We start from the raw sequence: 26,827 nt of genomic DNA on the forward strand, positions 1-26,827 counted from the left end.
AATGGGGCAATTCATTAATGAATTAAAATTCGGAATCTCGTGTATTGTCATAAATAAAACAGAAGAAGATCTGCAACTAGAGGTGAAAAGTTAGTACACATAGAAATGTCTTAACTTGACAATATGAAATTTATCAATGACGTAACAGAATATTTTTAACAAAAACACACAGATCCTTAATTATGTTTGCGCATGTCCATGATCATGTAGGATTTTCTTATTTTCTATAAATAAGCAGCACCTTTTATTAGGGAAACTGTTACAAATAATAAGAAGTCATGATTTATTAAAAAGCCCATTTATTAAGTTGACCAATTATATTTAAAAAAACCATTAAGTAAACAAATAGTATAAAAAGTAAAAAAAAATCATAGCCGTCAATAGAGTTGATAAACATGATCATTTAACATTTGTCTTTGAAAAACTTCACTCTAAAATTATATACTATTTTTATTTTATATAGACTCAATTTATTGCAATATTTTAAATCATAATAATTCAAATGGTAGTACCTGTACTTGTTAAAAAAACACATACTTCAGCTTGCTTGCTTTAAGAAGTTTTGTATAATTTTAGTTACCAGAAGAAATTATGTGAATTTGAACAGTTATGTTTGAAAAATGTAACGGTACTAATATCTACGTAAATCTAATAACTTGCTCATATGCTGAATAAAGCACGTGTCTAAAAATGACCAATAATTCAGTAAAAGCAAATAACATATAAATCACACAACAATAAAAGTTTAAAATAAAATGGTAAATTTGAATTGATTACAGATATGGTTTATACGCCTTGTAGTATTCATTATGTTTCCGAGGGTCGGTCATATTCATCTCTTCAAGGCTAATGTTACTAGGTGTTATTCGGTCTATGTTCTTGTCATCATAGTCAGACATTCTGGAATAGTCAGTTGATGCTTTAGTGTTAGTATCATATGTATTCCTCTGATGGTAATCAGTACGCCTTTTTGGCTGGTCATTTGGTTTGAATGTGACATGACGCATGTATTTGCCTTTTTCTTTGCTTTGAGTAGTTTTTTGTTCCTCCTCCTTTGAAAAGAGAATTTAAATCATTCAACAAAATATGAAAGGCTTCTTGATAGAATTGACAAATTTATTATGGAGTTTTATATGCCTTAATACTTTTGAAATTACATGTTTCTTTAGCAAATGTATTCTAATTAGATTCGTTTATTTTACTTTATTACGACTACAAAGAAAGCACCAACAGTATCATTCCCTGATAGGGTCCTATAACCCACGTTTTAGGATTATAAACCAAAATCATTAAAAATTAACGTTTTAACTTAATTTTGATATTGTCTTAATCGGGATATTAGAAAAAACAGAAAAAAACTACATAAGAAATTTCATAATACTTTTAACAAAATATTATATATACAAAACAAAAATGAAATGTGGACAAGTAAAAAGTGTAGCCTTAAAAAATTATCTTAAAGAAAATTTGTTTATTGAAAAAATAATATTTTATAAAAATAAAGCATTGCAAAGGGCGTACACCTGCTGGAACCCCTGGCTCCAACTAATAGAATGATTTTATAAGCTAACTTTCACGTAATAAAAATATATACCCAATCCATGCTACCTTAGATTTAGGTTTTCTATTCTTTTTTAAAATTATTATACCCCACGCAACGAGTTGCGGAGGGTATAATGTTTTTGACCCGTCCGTCCGTCCGTCCGTCCGTCTGTCCGTCCGTCTGTCAGTCCGTCCGTTAGTCCGTCCGTCCGTCCGTCAGTCCTGTTTCTTGTCGTCGCAACTCCTGTCAAACCACACAACAGAACTTCACGAAACCTTTTCAGATAGTAAGGACATACTATGTAGTTGTGCATATCGACGGGAAATTGCGATTCAATTTTTTTTCTAGGAGTTACGCCCCTTTGAACTTATTTACTATAATGTACTACTGCAACAGTTTGTCATCGCAACTTCTCTCAAACCACACAACAGAATTTCACGAAACCTTTTCAGATAGTAAGGACATACTATGTAGTTGTGCATATCGACGGGAAATTGCGATTCAATTTTTTTTCTAGGAGTTACGCCCCTTTGAACTTATTTACTATAATGTACTACTGCAACAGTTTGTCATCGCAACTCCTCTAAAACCACACAACAGAATTTCATGAAACCTTTTCAGATAATAAGGACATACTATGTAGTTGTGCATATCGACAGGAAATTGCGATTCATTTTTTTTTCTAGGAGTTACGCCCTTTGAACTTATTTACTTTAATGTACTACTGCAACAGTTTGTCATCGCAACTCCTCTCAAACCACACAACAGAATTTCTTGAAATTTTGTAGATAATAAGGACATACTATTTAGATGTACATATTGGCAGGAAATTAATTTTTCTTATACAATTTTTTTTTCTTTCACTTATTTAATTTCTCCAATGACAATGAGGGGACGTGGGGTATGTGAGCGTGCTCACTAAGGTTCTTTAATTAATAATATTATTACACGTTTATAAAAGGATTCGAAATATCAACTTTATGTACTTGTCTCGATTTTGCTGATGTACTATGAACTTATTTACTATAATTATATTCACATTACAAAAAAAATTAACCTTTTCTATTCGAAGAATATATGATGTACAGTAGTTGTCGTTTGTTGATTTGTTTCATAAGTGTTTCTGTTTCCCGTTTTTGATATAGATGATACAATTGTTTTCTCATTTGAATGATTTATACTTAGTCTAGTCATTTTCAAGGCCCTTTATAGCTTGCTGTTCGTTGTGAGCCAAGGCTCCGTGTTGAAGACCATATATTTACCTATGATCGTTTAATTTAATGAATTGGGACTTGGATGGAGAGTTGTCTCATTGGCACTCATACCTTTATCTTCTTATATAAATGAGAGTAAATGAATAAACTTACGTGAGTTTCTAGCATCAATTCCTTGAATGTTTCTCTTACGAGATGCATAACATTTGCTGTGTTCACCACTGGGTTCTTTTTAGATTGCTTGTAGGTTTCTTTAATAAAAATATGAATAATTTAACAATGACTCAGAAGTGGTATGATCAAAATTGTAATGTGATAAACTGATAAAGTGTATACAGATTTCCGTTCGGATGATATTTACAATCAAAAAAAGAGCATCAAATAGATATAGGAAAAAAGTTTGTTTGACTGTTTAAAACTAATACTTCATTTTTGTGATATAAAACCTACATGATTATTACCATGAATAAATTCAAACATTCAGAAGTAAACATCATGCAAGTACTGCTTAAGAAGATATATGTTTTAAAGTTTTTGATTTACCGATTGATTGGTGTTTAATGCCACTTTCAGCACTGTTTTTCTTTTCGTGGCGGACAGTTTTTATTTGCTGAGGAACCTGGATTGACGGACGAGAATAACTTTCGGAGCACCTGAGATCACCCCTAGTTTTGTGTGGAGTACGTGTTGTTTATTCTGTAGTTATCTATGTTGTGTCATGAGGGTATCACCAGCCCAGTAGTCAGCACTTCGGTGTTGACATGAATATCAATTATATGGTCATTTTTTATAAATTTTCTGTTTACAAAACTTTGAATTTTTCGAAAAACTCAGGATTTTCTTACCCCAGGAGTAGATTACCTTAGCCGTATTTGGCACAACTTTTTGGAATTTTGGATCCTCAATGCTCTTCAACTTTGTATTTATTTGGCTTTTTAACTATTTCGATCTGAGCGTCACTGATGAGTCTTATGTAGACGAAACGCGCGTCTGGCGTATTAAATTATAATCCTGGTACTTTTGATAACTATTTACTATTGTTTGCCTGTTTGTCTTTTTCATTTGTAGCCATGGCGTTGTCAGTATATTTTCGATTTATGAGTTTGACTGTCCCTTTGGTATCTTTCGTCCCTCTTTTAGATTGGAATAAAGGGCACCTGCCACGTTCGAACAATGTCAGTGTTGACAGGCTAATGATAAATATACAGTAGTTCAAATACTTATACTACTCGTTTAACAAGGCCCCCTTTTTCAATTTACAGACATTAATAAAAGCAAACCTTAATTGCAAATTTTTACTCACTAGGGACTTTCTTTTTCTTTCTTCCAATGTGTATACCAAACATTTGTAGTACATCATCAAATGTGCCTTTTATTATGTTAGAGATTCCTATTGTTTGAGCAGTATAATCTGGATGAGCTCTTGCTTTTTCGATCGCTTGGTTGAGAATTGAAAGGAAAATTGTCATCATGGTGAAGAGCATAAAGAAAACATACACAAAGAAGTACCATTCGGCGAAGTTTGGAGATGCATTTACCAGCTTATCTAAACTGTTTCTACCGATCAGTGTGTTTGTAAGACTTCCAAAAGAGACAAATAAATTGCGCCATTCGAAAACATTTGGTCCAAACAAAAGATATCCAAGTATTGTAAATCCTGTAAAGGCAAAAAAGAAAAGGACGAAAAACTTTAATATTTCACTTCCACCAATCTTTAACACCGTAGCAATTTCTACAAGACGTTGGTTATATCCAAGAGCCCTCAGTAGCCGTATGGTGCACGCAAAACAAAGAACACCAAGAATACAGTTAAACATATATTCCCAGATAATTATATGTTGAAAGTTTACAAATTTGCTTTTGTCATTATAGTATATAGCAAGAGCACGTTTTGTATTAATATATTTACAAATCCACACAACTATAGCAACGTAGGTGAATACACAAAGAACGATATCAACTATGTTCCACAAGTTTTTGATTGCTTTCAATTTCTCTTTCTTGATTGTTTTAATAAGTTTGACGGTAATTACTATAACTATCAACACTAAGATAATGTAACAGAGAATTGAAAATAAGCCTGTTGAGTCTGTTAACACTGTTGGTCGAAAGCATTGGGTATCAAACCAGGTAAATGTTCCTCCAGTTTCTGGAAATTCAACCATGAATATTGAATATGCAAGCATGTTAACATTTGCATTGTACAAAGTGAATTCAACAAGAACAGCTCTAGTAAGTCTGTCGATCCATTGGTTGATGACCGATTCTCCGATTATCTTTTCTGTTCTCGGTTTGTCGTTTTCAAGTTTGTTGATAAAACCTCCGCCGCCGTAAGCATTATATGTTCCGAACAAGTCTGTACCCCATAATTCTTTAGCTGATACATAATGCCAAGCATCAGGACTCCATACTTTTGAACAATCCTCACAAAATGTATCTTTATTTTCATTGTTTGAATCATACTTTCTTGCACAGAAATGTCCGTGCAAAACCGATGGTCCAAAACAACTTTCTGTTTCAAAGAAAAATGATAAAAGGAGTAGTTTGAATCATGATATATTTTGTATCCAAACTGAAACATAAGATGACTTTAAGGTTAACATTAATCATTAGTGCTTTTAAGAAATATTATAGTATTTGTCTGTGTCTCGTTGTACATGTACTTGTTATTTCCAACGAATTGAAATACAAGTTGGATGCCTGTGTACTGAGAGTGAGATTTTAATTCTTGTTTTAAATTATTTTACATAAGAAACCAGGACTACAATTAATAGACGCAAGTTAAGTCTATATAAGACTCGGTTGTGATGCTTGATTTACAACATTTCTTCCAAATGTCAAATAAAAAATTATTTGTTGGAAAAATTGAAACTAAACAGAAGATTTACATATGTTCTCATCAATGCTTTTTAATTTGTGCAGACGAGCCCCCTAACTTTTGGTCTGGGTGTTTAATACTACGGGCATATCATTCATCTCCATCTGGTCATTAGTTGCCATATTTGATATGATAGTGTTTTCTGTCATAAATAAAAAACTTATTGTGTTCTGTCATAATTATCATTTTAGTGTTTTCTGTCATAACTAATATCTTAGTGTTTTCTGCCATAACTAATATCTTAGTGTTTTCTGTCATAACTAATATCTAAGTGTTTTCTGTTTTTTTAAATACTAAATATTATAGACAATTGTGATTGTTGTCGATTTATATTATGGTATCTTTATAGTTGTAAAGGACACACACTAACCTACGACGTGAAAAAACCCTGTGTATGTCCATCTCTTAAATTTCGTATTGTTATTGTTACAAGCAGTTACCAAAGTCAAGAAAAATACGGTAGGAGATTTCCCTGTGTGAAATCGAATGAAAAGACGGAAGATGTACTATATCAGTTATATTTTATAGACAGTTTACAAAGTTAAAACGATCGACATACATTATAGAAAGAGAACATAATGAAAAATATAAGACACTAAAATGTAAGTCAATGTATTACTCAGATGCATTTACAGAAATCAGTTCCAAATATGTCTTTTTGACTTTTATTTATCAGTTTTTATGATTTTGTAAAGGACAAATTTTACCTTTCTTTACCCGAAGTTGCCTCATTCGTATTAACCCTACTCGTAAATTTGTTAAATCTCCAATGAAGAACTTATCAAGAACGCTAATGCTTCCACCGTTGTATGATGACGTAGGGAAATACACCGGTAATAATGTGTCATTTATCCATGTCATGAAAGACTCCTTCGAACTGACCTAAAATAGTAAATAAACGAACTGCGGAAATATTTCTAGATCTTTCATACCAGTAAATGTCATTTAGACAATGTTTATTCTTTAAATATTGATTGATTAATGCTGTTTGTTTTGTTCACGCATCGTTATCAATATAATAAAATTTGATGCGACTGTACAAATAAGAGGTTAAGCGCTACAATTCCAGGTTAAACCAGCATTTTCTACGTTTGAAAAAGCCTGTACCAAGTCAGGAATATGACAGTTGTTGTCCATTTGTTTGATGTGTTTTGTCATTTGATTTTGCCATTAAATTAAGGACTTTCCGTTTTGAATTTCCTCGGATTTCAGTATTTTTTGTCATTTTACTTTGTTCTGTCATTTTTAATACTATTTTGCTAATTCATAACGCCGGAGAGCACACCTTACCTTTTAAAATAAGTCATTATTTTATTATGTAGAAATCTTTCAGCCTAACACCTTGTTTAACATTTATTGTCAGTCCTTAAATTTAACAAGCTTCCCTTTTTCTGGTTCGCATTTTTAAATCTTTATTTTATCAGTTTTGTAAAATTGTAATTAATTCATTACATATATTATTTTTATCATCATTGTCTGTCAATGTCATGTCATTCTGCCGACGAACCATATTTTAGTTTTATTTAATTCGATTCTCTTAATATTTGGTTGTATTTTTGTTTGTCTTCTCAATCAATTAAAGAGATTTTAACCTCGGACATATTTTAGTTTTATTTAATTTGATTCTCATAATATTTGGGTTTTTTTTTATTTGTCTTCTCAATCGATTAAAGAGATTTTAACCTCGGAAACTACGGTTCCATTGGCATACACAATCAACCTGGTATCTAATTTTTTTTTCCTGAAGTGATTGTAAGGAGTGATAGGTTATTTTGGCTGAGTTCAATCACAGAATCTTATTACATAATGTACTTTAAATTTATATATAATTTTTTCCCTTGATTGATCTTTGGGTTAACATTTGGATGACATGGGGATATCTGCACACTAATAGTTATCAAAGGTACCAGGATTATAATTTAGTACGCCAAATGCGCGTTTCGTCCACATAAGACTTATCAGTGACGCTCATATCAAAATATTAATAAATCCAAACAAGTACATAGTTGAAGAGCATTGAGGATCCAAAATTCCAAAAAAGTTATGCCAAATACAGCTAAGGTAATCCATGACTGGGATGAGAAAATTCTTAGTTTAAAAAAAAAATGTAAAGTTTGTAAACAGGAAATTTACAAAAATGACCGCATTAATGCTATTCATGTCAACACCGAACTAAACTATTCTATCACTGTTCAGGTTTCATGTTTTATTTTTTCAATGTTATTTATGAACGTGAATTTATAGAAGCAAATATCAGTTTTATGGTTTTAAGTTTAGAGATGATAAAGCATATGGTGTCAGATATACTTAATATGAGCTGAACTGGTTTGAAATAATTGGAAACCTATATTTATTCTGGTAGTTTTAGCCTACGTAATGGAAATCCAAATTAGAAAGTACATTGATTGGCATAGACTAATAATGGTTAAAGATGTTTCCTGCTTGAGCAGATCTTGATAACAACAAATCTCCTGTTTTTAGGGCAGTAGAGAGAAACTAACGTTACATCTTAATTGAAGTTAAATGGCTGTCTGTATTCTATCATTCTGTATTAATCTCACATAGAGATCTGTCATTTATATGAAGGTATTCCCGACTTTGTGTATGATCTTCCGGGGCACAATTTACAAAGCATTCTTGCCATAAGCTTTTCTAGGAAAATTTTGCAATTCAGTCTTTATCAATTTCGCATAGAGATTTGTCCTAAACATCAGAGAAGTTCTGACTTGAGATATATAACATTCAGGGAAACATTTGAGGGGTATTCAGTTTGTATTTGCAACTCATTCTAAACTCTTATTCAATATATTGAAACCCCAGAATCTTTTTATCATATAATGCTGTTGTGAACTTGATTTTCTTATATACAAATCCTTTTGAGTAATTTTTCTTACTAATGCATACAAATTGACATTGCTTTAAGCGATACCCATATTTCATCCAAAACTCTTATATAACGTCTTATTTCAAACTCTTTATCAATTTATGATAATTAACCATGACAAGTTTCATGACATAAAACCGTTTTTGGGTCCTTTATTTGAAAGTACGACATGTTATACAGGAATATTATATTTTTTGCATGTGCGAAGGTTGAGAATATGAATTTAAACTGAGTACCCTTTTCTAATTTTCCATTGACCACAAAAATTGTAATTCCCCTACAACAACAGTTTTTTTCTCAATCATTGCCATAATAACATATATAAACTTGTTTCTAAAATTTGTATTAGACAAATATCCAGAAATCACTTACCTTTGAAAAACCAAACTGATATTTGCTGGATTGATAGAGCTGATTTTCAATATTTGCTTTAAGAAGATAAGCTCTTTGATCCCTACTTAAATAGCTGATAGTGTACATCAAACAAGCAAACACAACTTGTAGAACAAGATTAACGAAGGCACGTTTTGCCTTCTTTTCTTTTTGAAGTTGACGTCGTTTCTTTTTGAGAGCATTACTATCCATTGTTTTTCCCGCGGAAATAACTGCCATCTGCAGCTCTGAAATGTTTCACACATTATGATAACATATATTTATTGAATATATTGATATTTTTTTGGAATCTATGTTTTGTTGTTGTTGTTTGACCCTTTTCAACACTTAGTTAACATTTTCTCACATTATTAATCTAAGGTGTTTTACTAGGTTTCCGTTACTGATAATATTCGGATTTGTTTTCTTTCATTCGAATTTATGACTTTTGAACATCGATATACTACTGTTTACTTACACTACGATACTTTGTTTTGTTTTGGCCCTTATCTGCGAATGTTTTTAGAACCGATTTGACGAATCATCATTTTTTAACTGATTGTTTTTATTTGATGTTATACTGTTTTATTACAACATTGTTTCATGTGAAAGAACGGTTGTGCACTCACAAACACATTCTTAATGTGTCTGTCCCTAAAACTAAATGTTGTTGTCAATTTAAAAAAAGGAGCGGTATGATTGCCAATAATAAAAATACTTACCATGGACAATACGTATTTTGAACTACTAGGACTAATATATATTATTTACTATTAGTCTTTTTCAAATAATTTGAAGTCACATTTTTTTTCTTTTATTATCTGTTACACTTTTGAAAGTTTTCAAATTGATATATTTTCTTATTTTAAGCCATAGCTACTTAACATAGTGCAGAAAACACCAAACAATTATTAATAAAAATACCAAAACCACGGTAAATTAATTATGTAAAATATAAAAGTCATAAAAAAGGGTTGTATTGTACTCTAACTAAAAATAAAACAATTGAACGACTATACCATTAAACGGAACAATTGGTAAACAACTGCCATATTTCTGGCATGATACCGACATTTTCTGACAAAAGCAGTTGGTTAAAGGCAAACACAATGCCTCCATAAATAACAAATGATTCAACTGTTATTCCTATTTTATAATTGAAAGGAATTTAATTTGAAAATGTAAAATGAGTAGCACACTTTACCTTGAAGTTCTTTGAAATCAATATTCATTTGATTTGTAAATTTAGATGCATGTCTGACAGATTCTAGATCGACTTCTACTTCATCTCCTTCTACTGGTCTCTTTGTTATTATCACCATCAACATCGCAAACAATAGTACCTGAAATATTGAGTACATAATCTAAATTCATTTTTGAATAATACATATTTTTTTTTAAATTTCTCGGTAATACAAAGTTTACAGAAATAGATTATATATTTGCTTAAAATATGAATAATTCAATTAAATTACGTATTTAGGTTGGTGATTGTTTGTCGAGAAAGCGGAATGGTCTGCAATTATTACTAGTAATAATTTTTACGCATTAAAGAGATGCAGCATGAATCATTTGAGAATACAAGAGAAATTCAACATTGAAGAAAATCACCAAATCGTGAATTGTTGCTTACAAACACAGTACAATTCCTATTAAGACATTATTTATTCACATTTTAAATTAAACAAGAAAAAAGATTTACAATCGAACATCAAACAAAAAATCCATTTAAAAATAACCAAACACAAGTAGACGGATAGCACCGACCGTGTGCATCAGTTCACATTCTTATCCAACGCCTGAGAAAGGGCATGGCCCATGATAACTGAACATTTACTCAGTTGTCACACACGGTCTCGCTGCTTTCGGAGTTCATCCTTTTCCCCCAGTGTGTTATCTTGATTCTGTTTTTTTTTTCAAATCGATTGACGAGTTTTGAAGTTTGAAGAACTACTTTCGCCTTTATAAAACACTGATCGTTTAGGGTCCTGTCGCTTGATTGTTAGTTTTACGTGTTTTGTTGTGTATTGTTTGTCATATCACGGTCTTTCTTTTTGGCCAGGGTTGTGTTTGATTTTATTGTTACGTATATATCAAAAGAAACACAACCATCCCACTTTAAGTAAGGACACAAAGGCAAGCGGTGTACAAATTATTAGCAAGAGATTGGTTTAAAGCTTAAACTTTTAGTCCGCTGAAGATAAAATCCAATAACTAATTAATTGTCCCGTTAAATAATAAGAGTGTGCTTTGGGAAATATGATGCCAAATAATCTTTTAAAGTATAAAATCCAAACGGTATCTAAGAAGTTGCAACCAGTATGTGTCATTATTAGTAGGGTGTCCATTTAACAAATTTGCGGAATAACACACGGCTATATTTTATATCATTGGAGAGAGGAGAACAAACCACAACGAAATACAGTCTTTTTCCTCAGTGGTCACGTTTTTTTTTTTAAATTAGGGTCAAAGGTCAAAGCAAAATTTCCAGAAAAATGCACATTCACATTTAGACAGCTTGTTTCCCCTACATATATGCGTTTGGAGCAAATAATACAACTGATTTATAGCAAAACAATATCTGTTGTATATCATATTTTATATTTTAATCCCCAAAAAATTACTTTAGACTGACTTTTTGCACATAGGGTGCAAATTTGAAATTTTCAAACAGCTGTGAAATAACAGTGACCTTGACATATTTCAATATCTAAATTTGAAATTTTGTGTTCAATTCATTACAAAACTTTAATAATTTGTCGAAAAGAAAAAGTATTTTTCACGTTTAATGATAGTAAGGTGCTCGTCAATTTACAATTTCTGTTATTGGGTGTGAAATAGTATATATAAATGATTTGTTTCGAAATTTGTGAAACAATAACGTCAAACAAGGTTGATTTAAAGCTCTGTGCATAGCTTTGCTTTACAGGAGTAAAATATACTGCAAACGGAGAAAAGGGGTTTTAAGTTATGAAAAGAAAACGTCTATTAGAAACAGATAAATCACCCAATCTTACACATACAGATGACTAAATAAGCAACAATTGGCTATCATGTTTACAAGTAATCCAAAATGTAATAAGGGAGAGGATTATGTACAGCACCGCTGATTTTACAAATAATTGCAAACAAAAAAAAGCATGAGAATAGAAACCAACGGAACATTTAATAAAAACTTATAAAATGAAGATAAGCTGACAACAGCATAACAAAAAACGCGAAAAAAAAAGAACAAATGCAAATAGACAATTATAATCGAAGCTAGTATCACCTTCTACCGTCTATGGTCTCCGGTATTTTAAGCCAACCAACCACGTCAAGGTCAGAGACCATATGGCATCGTTTTTTGTTGTTGTTTTAAGATATCTTTCCCCACTAGATGGATGATTACTATATTTCCCACGATTTCAAAATTGAGTAGATTTATTTATTGTTTGGAAAATATTATGGACTGCTTAATTTTCAATCGATAGCTAACAATGATTCATAAGGTACAAACAGAAAAATTAAATCTTATACATCGTCATCTTCGTTGTCATCAATGTTTTTAACTGCAAACCAGAGTAGTTACATTTTGACATGTGTAATTTTCCAGACATGGGCATAACTCTGTTCATGATAGATTTTGATAGAAGCAAATGCAACCCTTTGAAAACACAGATTTCCCCTTACAAGTACAAACTAAATCTTGCAGAAATCCATATGACATCTGACCTTCGAGAAAGACAAGAACAAGTTATTCTTCTTTTCCCATCCGAACTGAAGAGGAAAATGTAGTGCAGTTTAGCTACATAGAAAGACATCTATTATGTCAGGAGTAAAGCTATTATTACATATTGTTTAAAAGTGATTCCAAAGGAGGAAGTTTGACAAGGGGGGAATTTTAAATTGTAAAATTGAGAATGTAAAAGAGACAACAACCCAACCGTAGAACAGACAATTTTAGCCATTGTTATGCTCAATTTGTTTAGGTCACAATTAACTTCTTTGAGTTTTGACTTGCGATCATTCAACCTAACACAAAGATCTCGAGCTGCATCTATCGGTTCATCGATGTCACAATTCCAAAGGATTTACAAATCAGTGAAATCATCTGGGTCGTCCTTCAAGACTGAGAAACAGTGCACTTACCGAGCCTATCCAGGGATGACGTTGTATCGCATCATGTTACAGCATATGCGCCTGGTAGAATGTTACAGATGGCAAACCCGATATTTTTACATTTTCGTGGACAGGTATATATAACGGCACAAATCCTGTGTACAAGTGATAGTGCTTGTTTGAAACCATAGCTCATGAGAATGCTGCATGGAGTGGAATTAATGGACGCATAAGATCAAAACAGCTGTCTCTTGTGACTTTCTTATTATTATCCTAGTACTGTTGATTCCTTCAACACCCAATTATTTGTCTACATGAATAGCATGTAAAATCATGCGGGTATTTACTTCATCGGTCGTACAAAAAATTCTTACAACCTGAATACTCCTTCTGAACAGATTTAGGGTCCTTGGAAGTGCTAGCTAGATAAATGACTTCCTCATATATCATACTAACTGTTGATTACCATGATAACTGTTGATCTACCATGATGCTTAACATCGATTCGCCAAGAAAACTGAGTAAGGCCTGCTGGTTCTCACCGACTCAAAGAATTCTTTTCCAGACAGGAATTTGACGACCTTCTATATATGACCTGAAACACTTTTACAGACGAGCAAGAACGTGATTCAGCTTTAAAAAAACTGCAGTTGTGTCTGCTAGTTTAAGATTTATAGCAAGAATGGTGATACAATATTTTGTAATCATCAGTAAGAAGATGGTCTAGGACTCAAGAATCATGCAATATGCTTAAATATACATGATCTTTCCGTGCTCCCATAGCTTCGATTCAACTTGTGTGTGCTAATTCCTAACATATTAATTAGACGAAGTCTGACATATAACACACATCATCCCATTGTATTTTAATCCTACTTCGTTTAGGGCATGATGGGCATAGTTTAACAGGTCTGTGAATGTATGCTTTATTCCGGGTCTGAAACATAACCGAACGATTTGATTTGTATATTACAATTATAAGAAGACTATTCCAAAAAATTAGGTTAATGACACTTGTTCTTGTTAATGGCCTGATATTGTAAGTACAAAACGATTAACGGCAAGAGAAAGGCGTGTTTGAATCGAGGCAGAATTATCACTTAATTTGTGTTTTAAATTGCTATTTTCTTCTCACTGATTACACACATTACACGAAAGATATTTGGCACACATATGAACCATGTCTTATTGATGTAATTCCGTGAAAGTAACACGCAATAAATTTTCTTTCGTTAAAAAATGTGGTAAATTTCAACCAGTCTTACTAAAATCATGAAATACTTATACTTAAATTATTAATGTTGTCATCGGTTAACCGGTTAACCGTTCGAACGACCGAATACTGAATACCAAAAATGCTAACCGGTTAACCGTTTTTTTTTTTCAATTATAAAAGATTATCTAAACGATATAAATTTGTATTGAAATCATTAAATAGTTGTGTTTTCTTTAAAAACTGTCGCTGTGGTAATTAATTTAACGGATCAATTGTCCAGTATATTGACAGCTTTTGTAATTCCCCAAAATATAAAATTAATCAGAACTTGTCTCTCAGCTCGGGGCAACATCTTAAGAAAACATAATTAGTACATATTTTTTAACAGTAATACGATTAAAATTTAAGATTCACTTCATTATTTTTTTAATCTTATATTGTGTAGACCTACATCTGAATGTACAATCTCCGTCGTGCAAGTCTTTGTCATACTTTAAACTAAATGCGAACTCAAAAACTGTAAAAAGCAAACCAAGGTGAATGTAATCAATGTATACTTGATGGTACAAATATCAGGATTAACCAATTTAAATTGAAACATCTCACATCATTTTCGGATACAACAAGACAAATGGAAGAATCTCGGTTTCAGACATATTCAATTCTAAGTGATCAAGAGGTTTTTCTTCTTTTTTTCAACCTGAAGTTAAAACAAACGCCATTGTTGATACCGTGTATTTGATACTTAAAAGTCAAACGTCGGCAGGAATCATCACAGACAAACCTTATAATACCAAAGGACAAACTTCAATTCATCGTATTATAATAACGTACATGTATGACTAGAATGGAAGGTAGTCACATTGACATTCATACCACCTCTTTTTATATCGATCTGTAGGGTACTGACATTGTTTATAACAGAATTTCCAGTGGAACTTCAGAATCTGTTAGGCGGAACACATATACGCTGACAGAACTTTCAACACTGATGTTAAGAGTTTGAATCCAGCATTTGGCAGATGCACTCGACTCAAATCTTAATTGACTAGAATTGTCAAATGTCGGTGGCCTCTTTCATCAAATAACAATTGATCGCGAAAAAAATAGCTATATATTGTTGAAGAGGCATGCATCAATCAATCGATCTATCAATCAATCAAAATCTTCCGTAAACAATATATAAAACGCAAAGTATGGAATACCGTTTTTATCTGAAATTATAAATAGATATACGAAGATGTATTATGAGGGTGAATGAGGCAACTCTCCATTCAATTCTCAATTTATAATAAAAGTAAACCATTATAGGTCAAAGTATGTTCTTTAACACGGAGCATTGGATTACACCGAAAAGACAGCTATATCGGACGGTTTTATTTATATATACAAAACTAGAAACGAGAAACACTGATAAACCAAATCAACAAACGACACCCATTGAAAATCAGTTCAACTTCAACTTCATATGCGAATGTTAGTTCATAAAAATGGCAAGTCGACAAACTATAACTGATAATACTTACCTTTATAGGATCCACAATTAAAAGAGATTCAAAAAAGGATAAAAGAAAGCTGGCAAGCCATTCATTCGACACTTCTTTTCCCCACTGCATGCTATAGAGTAACAAGAAAAACGCTGAACTTAGGACCGCAAGAATAACTATTGTCCAGGCAATATAAATAACCCAGTGTGGAAGCTTTTCCTTTTCCACAATTTTAATATCAGGTATAACTTCTTTGTCACTGGTTCCCATTTCAGAAATTATTTCATTTTCTTTCTTCTCTTTTTTACCTTCTGATGTATCTTCTTTTTGCTTTGGTGTCCTTTCTTTGTTTGCTTGCAAAGAAGTTTTTGATTTTGCATTTCTAAACAAATATGTGACGATAAAGATAGGAATGATCGATACAACTGCACCAACAATAGAAACATACACAGTTCTTAGTGAGAAACGGAATGTGCCAATTTGCACAGAATCAGCAATTATCTGTTTCTCGTCTTCCGGCTGGAAAAACATAGCATTGCTGATCATTGCCAGAAACAGTAACGCCAGAATACATGACAATCGCTGTACACGTGTAAATGCACTCCTCTGCTGACGTAGAATTACAGATAACCATAGATGATTCTCTGTCATATTCATCCTTGTGTGTTGCGAAATTAACGTTTCAAATTCCAAGTTGTTCTTTGACAACGACGGTATAACGCGGTCTATCATACCATCTCCAATATCAAGGGCTAACCAATCATCACATAGAAAGATGAAGCTAGAAAATATAATGTTTAAGATTACATTGTATTCCATTTTGTTCATATTTGCTGCAGTACATTAGAATCTAATTTCTTCTGAATATGAAGAACTATAAATGCACTTTATCAATCTAGCATAATATTACCTGATATTAACGAACATGTTAAAATGCTTAATTATAAAAAGAAAATGATAAACAAAACTGTTTGTAAATTTCATTCGTCCGAAATGATTTCATGTATTGACCTCCGTCAGGAACGTTTATAAAGGTATAATTTAAAAAGGCCCAATGAAAAAAAGGACCTAACAGTACCAAATAACCAAATTATACCATTTCAAACATAACTTTGCATGGCATTTGATACTTTATTTTCTTTTAAAAACATGTATAACTGGAAAACTTATATCAAGAATAATATTTAACTCGGGGAAAATTAAATGTTGGCTTTTAAACTCAACGAAAACAGGAATTTCTCCAAACAAAAATAACTAAAAAGAAAATAATCAGCTATAAATAATATACTTGTATAGGAGAATACCTGGTTTCTTTTTGTAGATCGTGAATGACAATTTTATGTAGGTACCAACTGGAGTCATTACCTTCTCCCGTATTATCATGCCAAATTCTCATATAACAAAGATCTCCAAGGCACGTGTTTGTACTCATGATATAGGAACATACACTTCCCTTAAGAAAACCCTGTAAAAGGAAAACCTATATGTAAAGCAGCATACAATTTTTTTCTGACTTCTAGAGACCAAGAAATGCAAATAGAAATATTGAGTAATTTCATCAAAGCTTGATAAAAAGGTTTATTTTAAATAAATGCATGTGAAAAAATTATCTGCAATGTGCGGGTATTTTGTTCCTTGGCTAAACTATGATGAAACGTAGTCAGATGTTTTTCTTCACTTTGAGACAATTGACGCCACATTAAAGCACCTCTTTTAGGGCGGCCAATTTTATTTGTGAAGGGAGCCTAAGTGCTCTGAAAAAACACTGAACTTTGATAGGAAAACTTACAATCCTATGCAATTAATTTTAGAATTGAGGGCACTCGCAATAGCGGGGTTCGACCTTTCAACCTCAGTGTTGACTGACAAGTGATTACAGTTACTGTAGTTACTGCTTAGACCAATCGGCCATCAAGGTCTTTTTATATTTATGACATTCCTATGTAATTACATAATACAATAGCCACAATTGATATGTTTTTAAATCTTGCCTTCTTGTTTCCATCGGACAGCATACGAACTCCAGAATCCTGATTTTCCCCAGCTACTATAAAACATACATTTGACTTGGTGCCGGATACCGGACGAAGACCAGTATGAATTGTTACCATGTAAAAATATTCATCGCAGCCTTTGTTATCACACATGAAATATGGTATCCACTGAAATATAAAATCAAAACATTCACTAAGTATTTCGTCTATCTAAACTTATTGTTATGTTAGTCAATAAAGTTCAGCTATAGAAGTATACAGCTAGCGATAAAAAAAAGGGATTCCCCACTAAAGAAATACCTATCATTGCAACTGAAGTCGATATTTTCCCAAAATGTATTTACAAGTAACCAAATGACAAATTTGTATCAAATTAATACCATAATATGTAAAATTATCTTTATTTAGTTTTATTATTTATTTAACCCACTTTTTTTATTCAGGATCATTTTATTTTTCTAAAAACACGGTGAACACTTTGAGAAACATTTCTTAGGCCTTCGAGTCATGATTCTAAAATCGTAAAATTTTGCATTAGTATTCAACCCATTAAAAATTCTAACTGACCCTCACGGTAATTATGGCCAAATAAACAATAAACTCCGTTTTGATGGCTGTATCTTGAACTATAACGGTTTACTTATATACATATAAATAGTTATTTTGATGGAGAGTTGGTTCATCTGCTACCTTAGTTTTGTTGTCAACTGTTAAATAAATGCAACAGTAGTATTCCACTGTACATGTTTAGTAGTAATAAATCGATTAAGCGATAAAAAAGAAAACGCGTGACAAACCAAAATTGGGGGAAACACCATAAAAAGAAAACATCGGAATAACGCAAGAACACTGAAATGCTACAACAACAATAAGCGCCAACCTACACGAAAAACGAACTATTTGATGACATCTGTCGTATTCCTGACTTGGTACAGGACATTAAAAAGCTTTTATACTAATTTTTCGTTTGCTTCATTTTTCCATAAAGTAATGCAAATTTCCTTGTATTTACTGGAAGATTATTTTTCTTCGTAAATAGAAAGTCGTGTACATTAAGGAGCAGTTAACTAGTTAAAGGAATGATAAATGTTTCTTACATTTTCACGTTTTACTTACCTTAAAAACGTCAGTTTTATCCTTTCGTCTGAAGTATATAAATAAACCCACATATATTAGGAATAAACCTATCATGGTGCCATACACAGCTGCATTAGAAGCATCAAACTGTGCAAACACGTTATGGAAGTCAATAAGGTTTGGCGCCAAAAAGCTAGTGGCAAAAAACTTTCCAGCTGCTGGAGGACATCTACAAACTGTCTCGTTGAGCGTTGAAAATGAAAGAACCTAAAAAAGAATAACATGTTAAATGCAAATGACCTTTATGACATACTGCCATTGCGTTTTGCTTGTTTTGTGTTGTCCTTTAGATACCAAGTAAGTGTTCTTATTACCAACATTTGTAATTCGTAACTCTATATGAGTTATCATTTACGTAGTGTATCTTTTAGAATAATGTTTCCTTTTTAAAAATGAATTGTCTACTTTCTTCATGTAAAAGTATCTTTTTATTTTTGTGTATTTTTTATTGTTTCTGTATAATTTGCACTACATTGCATTCAAGATTCCTTACATTGAGTTTCTTTTAAACCTTCACGTTTCAATAACAAAGACAAAATATCAAATATTCAATCATTAACAATATAAAAAAGATGATGTGTTAGTATGATTGCCAATGAGACAACTCTCCATAAGAGACCAATTGACACATAAATCATCAACTATAATAGGTAACCATACGGCCTCATTTTTGAGCGAAGCCCATACCGCAAAGTCAGCTATAAAATGCCTCGAAAGACAAATGTAAAACAATTCAAACGAGAAAATACACTATCATATACAACATATCTTTACGTGAAAATAGAAACATAGTTTGTATTCTTTATAACCAATAGGTTAAGTTCTATATTTTACCATACGCCAAATGTTTGTTTATGTTGTTTATTGAAACTTTATACATACAGAACAGCCGTTCGGATTCCAAGATTGTGATTGTTGATCAAACGATCTACATCCGGTAGTTACTATGGCAATGGTCATATTTGTTAACAAAGTTATGTTTGTGTTTACATCAATGTCATCAACACTTCTACGTTTTCGATTGGTTAATAATGGGATTTCTTCTCTTGGTCCTGTACAAATATATAAAAATGTGTAAATCATTTCAAAAGTGTGAGAATGTAAAGTTTTTGAAAGCAATTACTTCAATGGAAATTACAATATAAATTAAGCCGCTCTTATGTATTATGGTAGATCTTTAGTAGAATGAGAACATTTGGGACGGAGTGGTAATATAATTTGTACACACCTAACCTTGTGAAATATCCTTATTGGTCTTTAAAAGGCAACCGCAATATTATAAAATTTTATTTTCATTATATATAGAAATGATAATGTATTCTACAATTTTGATGTTTATTCATTTTCTTCAAAACAATTAGGGGCGAACTAGGAGAGAACATTTATTTTTGTTACCATTAGAATGGATATAACTGAAGCCATCATTTGACTAATATTTTCTAACAATGCCCTTATAATGTTAATTATACTGATCTTTATCATCAAGGTATATAGTACATGTTGAACTGATGCCGCATAATTTTGTTTTGAAATTTTCAAACCTGAATATGATTTTTAAAAGAAACTTCATAGTAACATGACACAATTTTAGCCATAGAAGTAGTATCTATGTGAAATTACAATTTTAAGCATATTTACAATAAATGCAATCTGTAAGTAATTTCGTACAGTCCTGTTTTAACCTTTTGCTACAGACATCCTCATACAATTTAATATATGTACCACATAAACCATTTTTATTGATTTATCTACCAAACTTTGTTGAGGATATCAACGGCAGAATGTCCTTAAATTTCAGTATCTGCATAATAAAATACCTTATTTCAAAACAAAAGGACAACAATGTTTGGAAACCATTACGATGCATTTCTTACCCTCAATAGCATTTATGGCTATTATAACATTTCCTTCTTCCAGGGTCATACTAGGAATAAAAACCTTGAAACCAAAAACTGTCCAACTTCTTGTAGAAATCTTTTCGAAAAAATCGTAATCGTTGAGGGAAGGAGATATTTTGGATTTTGCCATCAACGTAAAATTGTATTCGTCAATATTAGTATCATCGAAACCTTCAGGTTTTAAGTATATGAGAACAGCATCATTTTTATCCTGAAGGGGACTTATGAATTCCATTTTGTCTCCTAAAGTAGCAATGTGTTCCTGTGCGAACGCTATGCCCTCGTTCTGAATTCTCATGGTTAATGGAATGTCAACATCTTCCCGTTTGCCATCTCGCACAGATATTCCAATAATTCTTTCTTTGATTTGAGAATGTCCACCAGCATGCAAAAGCGGAGATTTCTTGAAAACGCTCACCTTTGAATTAAAAAAACAAATATAAACAAATGTTATAAAAAGCGAACTAGCAAAAGTTTTTTTTTTTGACTTGAACTCCGGTTTTTCAGTTATTCTTTTTTTCTCTAGTGTATGATCTTATTATATAATAATATTAATAATAATAATAATAATACTTACACTAATAATAATAAATTCTTTATTTAAAGACGGTGACTTAATTAGAACTAGTATAATTTTCGCTCAGACCCTCAAACCAAATACACGGATACAGTTGACATCTATACATAAAATTACAATATATATATATGTCGTGTACAAGTTGCGATTTTGTACAGGTTATAACATGTACAAAACTATTGTACATGTTATAACTTGTATGATGCAAAAATACAGGTTATAACATGTACAAAAGTACCCCATACATGTTATAACCTGTACAAAATATTGCTTAAAAATGGTTTGAACTTGTACAAAATTTAAAATAAATCTTAAAGAAGTAAAATATAAATTTAAATTCACCAATGCATAAAGAACAACAATAAATAGGCTAATATATCTTTATATCAATATCTTTGGATCTATTCTTCAACATTGTTGGCCTTCAGAATGACTTATGTAAATTTATAACTCACTTTTTGTTTTTAAACTATAATATCATTGCATGAGGCGAATGTCATTTTGATGTTTTAAATATATATCATTTACTTTGAAAGCATTTAGTTGTAGTCTTTGGATGTTGTCTGCTCTATTTGCGGGTTGTTGTCGTTAGACACATACCCAATTTCAATTTTCAATTTAATTTGTAAACACATCTATCCTGGATATCCTCTTATGTCTTTTATTTTCAACTAGAATGAAAGTATCTTACTATTGCATTCAAAGTGGACACTCACAATTATAATTCATCAAATAAAGATAAGTCCATAGATAGGCATAAGAGGATCATAAGACATGATGTCCTAAGATATATGGGTCGTTTTCAAAAAATGTCGAATTTTCAGTACACCCATGCTAACTTTTTTTTTATTTCTAATGGAAATTTCAGTTGTAATGGTTTAAATGAATGCTTGTCGATTTGTGATTCAGAACATTAATAATAAACACACCTTACATCTATTTTGATAAGATTAAACTGCATTTAAGACCCATTTTGGGGGTATTTGTCTGCGTACAGTGTCAGAAAATCACAATTCAAATGATTTTTTTGCGATTTTCTGATCGGCTTGATATCTGCAAAAGGTACTTTTTAAGAACGTTAAATATCACTTTAACGAAAAATTGTAGCTTCTATATCATTGTATGTAACATATTATCTACAAACTAAATCGAATCTGCGTACAGGAGGTTCATGTCTTTCCTGTTACCGCTACTTAAATCAGCCGTTAAATTATTCTCCCTATGAATATTGAATCAGTCAGTGTTGATCTCAAAAGTACAAAGTAATCTTTAAGAATGATATAGAATTACTGTCTGTTGATGAGGTAAATATGCGGTTTTATTGACTTTTAAAATGACTACAAATAAATGCTTTCAAAGTAAATGATATATATTTAAAATATCAAAATGACATTCGCCTCATGCAATGATATTATAGTTTATAAACAAAAAGTGAGTTATAAATTTACATAAGTCATGCTGAAGGCCAACAATGTTGAAGAATAGATCCAAAGATATTGATAATGAAGCCTGGTCCAATGAAAACTATTTCAGCTCTCTCTTGCTTTTACAGAGTAAGCATATACGACATTGTTTTAGTCTTTGCATGTTATAAACATGAGAGGGGGGAGTATTTCCCAAAATTATAAAGAATCGTTCTTAAATTTGTTGGAAGAATTTAGAAACTAGTATCTAATGTAATTGTCATTAAGGAATGCAAGCTTTTAATAAATAGTTTTACACTTATTTCAACCATGATGGACTGCATAAAACATACAATTACATGAAAACACATTTTGCCAACATTATTCATGAAACATATATTTCTGAAACTTTGTGATCATTGTCCTTAACAGAAACAGACACGTTCTGGCCTATTTATTGTTGTTCTTTATGCATTGGTGAATTTAAATGTATATTTGACTTCTTTAAGATTTATTTTAAATTTTGTACAAGTTAAAACCATTTTTAAGCAATATTTTGTACAGGTTATAACATGTATGGGGTACTTTTGTACATGTTATAACTTGTATTTTTGCATCATACAAATTATAACATGTACAATGTTTTTGTAAATGTTATAACCTGTACAAAATCGCAACTTGTACACGACATATATACTACTAACTTGCGAAAGCAAATTTACAGATCTAACATTGTTGGGTTGATGTTTAGACGAGTTGTATATACTACTAGTATATACACAATTTCTTATATTTCCGGAGAAGGAAAGCTCGGGAGCGAGAGGTCCTAGATCTAAAGGGGTTGCTAACCTGTCAACCCTGAGTTTGTGAATTTGAACAGTCTTTTTCAAGCATGATTTCCAAAGTTGGTGGTTCTCAATGGAAACTAGAGATTCTTCTAGATGGCTTGGTATATTTTATCGAGCATCTGATTCAAAATATAAGTAAACTGTTCATCAAAACTTTTTTTATGTCTAAAAGAGCGAACATAACCCAATGACATTTTTCTTTAATTCACACACCTGGAGTTCCAGTTCTGTAGCTGTTACATTTTCAAGAGTGTCATTCTGTAAATCCAATATAAATCCATCCCGTTTAATTTCAGACCTATTTAGGAACATTTCTGCGGAATCCTTTTCAATACTAACGTTTAAGTTTTTTTGGCGCGTAACTTTCTCGCCTTCCCCAAAAGCTATTGTTGAAGATGTGACGTTGATAGCTGAATCGAGTGTGCCAATAAGCTTATCCACTGTTGCACTTGTCTGCAAACATATTAAATTAATGAATACAAGACTGTCCATCAAAGAATTGTCTAAATACTTGTATATGTGTCTCGACTTACTAAAGCCATGTTTTCGCATTCGAAGGCATGTCACGTTATTGTGGTATATTTTAAAACATTTTTTTTTCTTTTATTTTTTGCTTATACTTTGTCTGTGCCTTTTTATGTTTCTTTGATTCATATATGACGTGGCTCTGTACTTATACATACCTTCATTGTGTTATTGTTCTATGGAACATTTATGTATTCTTGTCTTTAATTTTGCTAATATGCTTGTCTGTGTGTTCTTTGTTTATTTTTGTTGGTTTGTGTGGTGATTAATATTAAAACACTTTGTTGACTGCTGTACTCCTATTTTTGACATTTTTACCCATTATGTCTGTTAGTTTTGTTCCAACATCGTTGTCAATATAATGGAATTTAATGCAACTGTCGTACAAGTGAGAGGCTTAGCTAGATTTCAAACCAGGTTTAATCCACCATTTTCTACATACGAAAATGCCTTTACCATGTCAGGAATATGACAGTTGTTTTCCATTCGTTTGATGTGTTTGAGCGTTTAAATTTTGTCAATTAATCAGGTACGTTCCTTTTTGAATTTTTCTCGGAATTCAGATTGTGTATGTATTTATATTTTTCGGTTCCAGTGCGGTTATCTGATCAATAATATTGTGTTCAATTCCATATAGTGTCATTTTGACTGCGTGTGGATTCCCATTACGTGGTGATGCTTGCATAGCAGGATACGCTTACACCATACGGGGGTATCCGGTCACAAACGTAACTGAGTACAAGGAAAAAAACATTTGTGCTCGACACTTCAAATTCAGTGTTTTGGTTAGTTGGTTCTTGAAAGTTATCCAAAATCAACCAATCAAAATGTTTTTGATTTCATGATTTGAGCATGGTTTTTGTGCTTCGAGCACTGAGCAAGTTGTATGACTAGAACCCAAGGTCTATGTCCATTTGCATTACAAGTGGACTTGTGTAACTGTTACACCAATGTCCCATGTTAGGGGATGGATTGGGTGCCTGCACACTTTTATATTAAAAATCTTAGTATGGCGATTCAGCCTAACTTATTGCATCCGTGGTATCTCACGACAAATCAAAATCCTTTTATTAGTCATATTTTTGATAGCTGGAGTACGAAACTATTTTCGGCGTTATGATGCGTAGGTCACACATTCACTGATCACCTCGCCGGTTCAATACCATGTAAATTTACCTTCAAATTGCTAATTTTAAGCAGCCATATGTCCTAACAGTTTATTTTATATAAATGTAGTGACAAGACAAAGACAAAGCCTTGTACTATGGCATCATAAAATATTTACCCTAATTATGCTAACTTACACTATTAGCCATATTTGTTTGTCTTTCGCGTACTTTTCTTTTCTTTTCATACATGAACTGAATCAGATCATTTGTAATTGAAGGATAACCTTCTATTCCCTCTGGATGATATCTGTAGTACTCTATTAACTCATCTTCAACCATCTCTTTTGTTAAGGTCTTATTCAAATTCTCCTGGCTAGCAGTCGACAGGAATTCAACATTTTCAGATAATATACCAAGAACATCTAAGGAAAAATACAGTTCTAAATATTATTATATGCCATATATACGTGCTATATACTATTACTAAAATTTTCCTAATGCAGACATACTCGTACGTCTATCGTTTGTACTAAAAAAACAGACTATATTTATTTACTACTAAAATGAGAGGCAAAGACGCAATAACACGTCCATCGAATGAGTGGTACTAATACAACTGCTAACCAACTATTATTGTCTTATGGTAAGGGGTTATTGCCCTTAACTGACATTATCAAAAACTTTGAAATACCAAAAAAAACCACCAAAGAGTTAAAGTCAAATGACCATAAATAACGCGGCAGAGCACACCAATCTCAAAAAAGGTGAAATAAGTCAATCTTTATACAATTGATTACTAAATAGGTCAAAGATAGACGACTGCAGTCATGGTGTCAAATTTGCTATTTTTAAAACAGTAACGATTCAAACGCTCCATATTTACCTGCTGTGGCTTCCTGGATGTTTTCTCGCTCTGTCATTGGTAGTGGGCTTTTGTTCGACACTTTCTGTATATTTTGTATTAAATTATATGCAACTGTAGACACTTCTGCCTAAAAAGAATAAAGTAATTACACGTTTAATTTTAACACACTTTGCAAACATGGCCATGATTTTCTCACTTGTATTTTTTTTTTATTAAAATGTCTTTGCGATTAAACATTCAGGATGACACATTTGTCTACAAAATTTCATTTCAAATAACAATCAAATATTCTGTCACACATGGATCCGCTGAAATAAGATTAGACCCCTCTCATTAGCCAATTCACAATATATTCAACGTTATCAATAGCTGTTGCATTGTATTCTTATTGAGGGAACCAAAAGTGTTGATATGTCGCATATTTAGAAAAATATATTTTTTAACTACATGACTTTTTTGTACAAGTATGGACAGTCAAACAAATATACACATGTGTAAGGAATTGCTTGGGTTAAGTGTTTGAACTTCTAAACATATTAGAAACCGGAATAATAGTTGTCACCTGCAGACAACACACAAATAAAACATCAGTAGTGAAGAAAACTTACCGATGAGTTTTCTGTCATGACATCTATGTTAGATATACAAGCTTGTACGGTTTTTGCGATCAATATGGTATCTGCAGGCAAAATTACCAGTGATGAGTTTTCTGGTACTTTATCCAATACTTTAGACATAAGATCTAGATTTCGCTGAAAAACAGAATTATATTTTTA

At 31.9% G+C, this 26,827-nt stretch overlaps 2 protein-coding genes across 2 annotated transcripts in view; both read right to left on the reverse strand.

Annotated features, from left to right (window-relative positions):
* Nucleotides 1-377: 377 nt before the first annotated feature.
* On the reverse strand, nt 378-17,156 carry LOC134725331 (polycystin-1-like protein 2). The gene is made up of 8 exons (XM_063589053.1): nt 17,000-17,156; nt 15,735-16,476; nt 10,096-10,234; nt 8,892-9,139; nt 6,343-6,517; nt 4,061-5,269; nt 2,911-3,008; nt 378-1,052 (listed from the first exon to the last, which is right to left on the reverse strand). Exons 1-8 carry the CDS (start codon nt 17,125-17,127, stop codon nt 774-776), a joined length of 3,018 nt encoding a protein of 1,005 aa, XP_063445123.1. The 5' UTR covers nt 17,128-17,156; the 3' UTR covers nt 378-773.
* A 467-nt stretch (nt 17,157-17,623) lies between these two features.
* LOC134726532 (uncharacterized) overlaps nt 17,624-26,827 on the reverse strand; it is a 42,240-nt gene continuing 33,036 nt past the window's right edge. The window contains exons 12-19 of the mRNA XM_063590938.1: nt 26,660-26,803; nt 26,070-26,178; nt 25,382-25,608; nt 23,766-24,005; nt 20,701-21,142; nt 19,709-19,878; nt 18,806-19,033; nt 17,624-17,857 (exon numbers count right to left, since the gene is read on the reverse strand). Of these exons, the coding sequence (XP_063447008.1) occupies nt 17,624-17,857; nt 18,806-19,033; nt 19,709-19,878; nt 20,701-21,142; nt 23,766-24,005; nt 25,382-25,608; nt 26,070-26,178; nt 26,660-26,803 (1,794 nt within the window). The remainder of the gene's footprint in view (nt 17,858-18,805; nt 19,034-19,708; nt 19,879-20,700; nt 21,143-23,765; nt 24,006-25,381; nt 25,609-26,069; nt 26,179-26,659; nt 26,804-26,827) is intronic.

Source organism: Mytilus trossulus, chromosome 7 (assembly GCF_036588685.1).
Source record: "Mytilus trossulus isolate FHL-02 chromosome 7, PNRI_Mtr1.1.1.hap1, whole genome shotgun sequence".
NCBI classification, from domain to species: domain Eukaryota; kingdom Metazoa; phylum Mollusca; class Bivalvia; order Mytilida; family Mytilidae; genus Mytilus; species Mytilus trossulus.